The 4000-nt window shown below is 33.7% G+C and overlaps 1 protein-coding gene across 1 annotated transcript in view; it reads left to right on the top strand.

Annotated features, from left to right (window-relative positions):
- The window catches only part of cnksr2a (connector enhancer of kinase suppressor of Ras 2a), a gene marked incomplete in the record, with an annotated part of 74388 nt that overhangs the window by 47957 nt on the left and 22431 nt on the right, over window positions 1–4000 (top strand). The window contains 1 exon segment of the mRNA XM_014005379.1: window positions 3620–3834. Coding sequence (XP_013860833.1) covers window positions 3620–3834 — 215 coding nt within the window.

Genomic DNA, 4000 nt, shown 5'->3' with positions numbered 1-4000 from the left:
GATTTGTAATTGTTTTACATGCTTTTCTCCAAACATCAACACAGCAGATTAAGTGTGGAACAATTATTGAGCTATACAACATAAACAGAGCTTTATCATTGAATAAGTCCTTTACTTTGTACAATACTGCAATGGATTTGGCTATTTTTGTTCTTAAATGATTTATATGAGGTCTCCATGTCAGTTTATCATCAAAAGGCTTTAGACCCAATTAATAATCAGTTCAATATGAATTCTGGTTATAAATAAGTATGTACGTAAATAAATAAATAAATATTTTTAAAAGTTACAGTGTGACACCTTTAAGTTCTGTGAGTGTTTTGATAGCAATGCCTAATATAGAATTTTAATATATTGTCACTTCTCACAGCTTCTTTCAAATGACTTGGTCACTAAATAAATAAATAAATATTTTTAAAAGTTACAGTGTGACACCTTTAAGTTCTGTGAGTGTTTCGATAGCAATGCCTAATATAGAATTTTAATATATTGTCACTTCTCACAGCTTCTTTCAAATGACTTGGTCACTCAATAGATTATTATTTGTTATTTTATGAGTAGAAATGTTTTAGATGCTTTGCTCTACCTTGTTTTCTTAAGTAGTTTTCATATCAATGGTAAACTTTTAATTTTGGATTCAAAGCAACAAATTAAACACTTTTAAAAGGTGAAGGATCATAAACTGTAGTCCCCTAAGCAATTTAGTTGAATGGCCCTGCATTAATGTCTCAAAATAAGCTGCTTTYAGGCCAGCACTGACCATAAACTACATCTCCCATCATGCATRCCCTGTCAGAAAGAGGYAYAGTTCAGAATTCAAGACTTGCCACAATGGATCAGTAAAACTATCCCAGTTGTATTCTTAATAGTATTTCTGTATAGTTTATTTCACTTTTAGTCTGTTATACACATAGTACTTTTCAGTGTTTATAAGAGGACATACAGTATTAAAACACTGATTTGGTGCAGGAAATACCATCTAGAGCTCAGGTATTGCTCGTCAGTGGTGCTCAGTCATAACAATGAGACGAGGAATGTAACTTTTTATGTTTAGTAGAAGTTAAACACAAAACGTCAAAAGTTAATTACAACTGGCCCTTTGAGGGCCACCATAATGCCCATGTGGCCCTCGTTGAAGATGAGTTTGATGCCCCTGTTTTACACAGTAAAACATACAGTGGGCCCTGAGGCCTTAATAACTTGAGCTCTTTGTAATCAACATTTTAACATGTAAATGTACTTGTACAAAAATGGCTGCAACTTTGTTATTATTTACTGTTGAATATATTGATTAAATGTGGCAGAAACTGAGCTCAATACATGCTTTGCACATTAACATATTTTTGCAAGATTGACCATAATGTCCTGCACAAAGTTTGACAAAAATAGTTAAACCTTCACACCTTCCCATCACAAGATAATCTTAGTTCAAAACACTGGCATGATAGGTGATGGGCAATATGCCTTATTTTCAAAAGATTCCAAGCCTTTATTTTTATATACARACTCAGTTGGTGTGCATCTTTTTATTTATTGCCCTTTGTTGGAGCAAAAAAAAAAGCTTAAAAACTCTGCAAGGAACCTTTAAAAATAGAAGTCATGCATCTTTAGTCTAAAGGTCTTGAGTCAAGTGGAGCTGCTGCCTGCAGGGAGTTTGTGTACCTTCATTTGTTCTGTAGGTGCTGACTGCAGTCTTTCTTTCTAATATCTTTCTACAGCTCAACTAGGTGTTCAAGGATTCTTAATATCATAATATAATATAATATAATATAATATAATATAATATAATATAATATAATATAATATAATATAATATTGTAATAAGCTACTGTAGTTCATATAGTATTTAAAGTAATATTTCCAAAAGTGATAAATGACCTATAATTTGATCATAAAGGGTACTTCCAATTATTTTATTATAATAATCCCCACTGTCAATGTTCAAGGGAAAGCAATTGTCAGTTTGTGTGTGTGTGTGTTTTATCTATTTATTTTTTGCTTGTTTGTACCATGAGCAAAATATTTCATGAATTACTGAAAATATGATATAATAATGCATGGCCACATTATAATTGCAGTCATTGTAGAGTCTCATTGATTAAAGTGAGTGTGTGCAGTAAAATTTTAGTACACACAAAAACATATGAGCACGCACGTAACAAGATTTGCACGGACGTTCTCATCTCTGAATTTGACTTTTGAGACTTGGAAAAAAATCAATTTCTGACTAACACCCGTTACACATGTGAAAGTTTTAAAAAAGAACTAATTCATAGGCGAGCAGATTTGTGCAAATCTTGTGTTCGCTTGAAACATGTTGCGTGTCCTCTTGAATGTTAATATGTGTGCTTGAATCTTGCTGTATGTGCACATTGTGAGACATTTTACACTCCATATTTCCATGCAGAAACTTTTGATTGTTTGCGTGGACAAGTTTGAATTGTTTAATTTCAAATGGGAACACACTTCATTCACTTGCATTTAGACAAGGAGTAATTCTTAGCATTATACAATGCAGCTATAACACACAGATGTTGACTGGAGTTGTCTTTGTCCAAAAAGCTTTATTTATTTATTTATTTTTTGAAGCTCAAGACTCAAATYTGCTCCTCTCTCACCCCCTGCTTTTGCTGCAGAAAGAGTGGGAGTAATGTCACGTTCAGGAACACAGTAGAAAATCATTTTCTCGACATGCACTTAGGGCATTCTTTTATTTTCTTTTGTTACTTTTATTTGTAAAAACAGTGACAATATACAGTATGCATTAGCCATGAAAGGAAAGATGCACTGTATCAGGTTATAGCTCTGGGTACTAGTTTCCACCTGTAGTCCCTGACCCAGCCCACACATTCAATGTCATCTCATAAATACTAGTACTATGAAAAAATAACCATGTAGATTGAACCATTGAAGTATACTCTTTAGATTAAACATACACCAACAAATTAAATAATAATAGGTGTGGGGTATATTTGAATWGTTACAAACAAAAACAGCATATTCATTTATAATCTGACCCCAACACCATGTATCTCTCAATAACAGAAAAAAGCTCCTTGAATTTTATAAATATTGTGCTAAACTTTGACATGTTAGTAGATGACAATCATTTACAAGTCCTAATTAGTCTGAGCGCTAACAGATTGTGCAAGATATCGAAACATCGCATGCAATTGTGCATATTATTTTCAAGGTTTCAGCAAAACAGCTATGCTGTAACTGTATTTTTTAAATTCAGTAAAATGATCTTAATTTAAAACTCTGGCATAAATGGCAGCAGATAATTTCCTCAAGGTAAGGTTTTGTTTGGTGCTTAAAGTAAAAAGCAAAAAAAAAAAAAAATCTTGGAGATAACTGCAGAAAAATCAAGCAGATTTCAAAGCAATCAAAGCAGAAATCTTTATAAACCCTGGAATGATGCTTTGATTAAAGGTTATGATCTGTATTTATTTATTTTTCAAACAACTTTGTCCTAATATGAACACATTTCAATGATGTGACCTTTTATACTTAAATGAATCCAGAAAACTCCAACGTTTTGCTCTGATGAAGAGTCAGAATAACASCAGTTGGTTCTGAACGTAGGCTGCATTTTAAGCTTTGTTAATTTGTCTCGCAGATACCTCGCTGATGCGTTATGTGGGACTGTCCGGCAGGGACGACCGCACGGGGTCTGAAGACTACTCCTCCCACACAGCTCGTCCGGGCAAACGCTCCAATGACACAGCCAAGCGGGCCAAGAGGCGGAGCCACCACAGTCAAAGCCCCTCCCACTATCTTTTTCAGACAAATCAGAGAGATTCACCTCCCAGAGACCAAACCTCCATGTATCATGTGAGTCCAGTGTTTATTCTTGTCTCTTCTTGAACTTTCTGCTTACCATCTGTTCTCTTTTGTGTGATTTAGATTTTTTTTTGTTTGCAATACTATTTATATTGTACCAATTTACAAGTAGTAAGAAATGATTTGGTTCTTGCGGTTGTATTTATCATTTCTGTCT

The sequence above is a fragment of the Austrofundulus limnaeus genome, unplaced genomic scaffold, assembly GCF_001266775.1.
Source record: "Austrofundulus limnaeus strain Quisiro unplaced genomic scaffold, Austrofundulus_limnaeus-1.0 Scaffold30, whole genome shotgun sequence".
Taxonomy (NCBI): domain Eukaryota; kingdom Metazoa; phylum Chordata; class Actinopteri; order Cyprinodontiformes; family Rivulidae; genus Austrofundulus; species Austrofundulus limnaeus.
The sequence above is the reverse complement of the archived record's forward strand: the minus strand, read 5'-3'. Positions and strand labels throughout refer to the sequence as shown.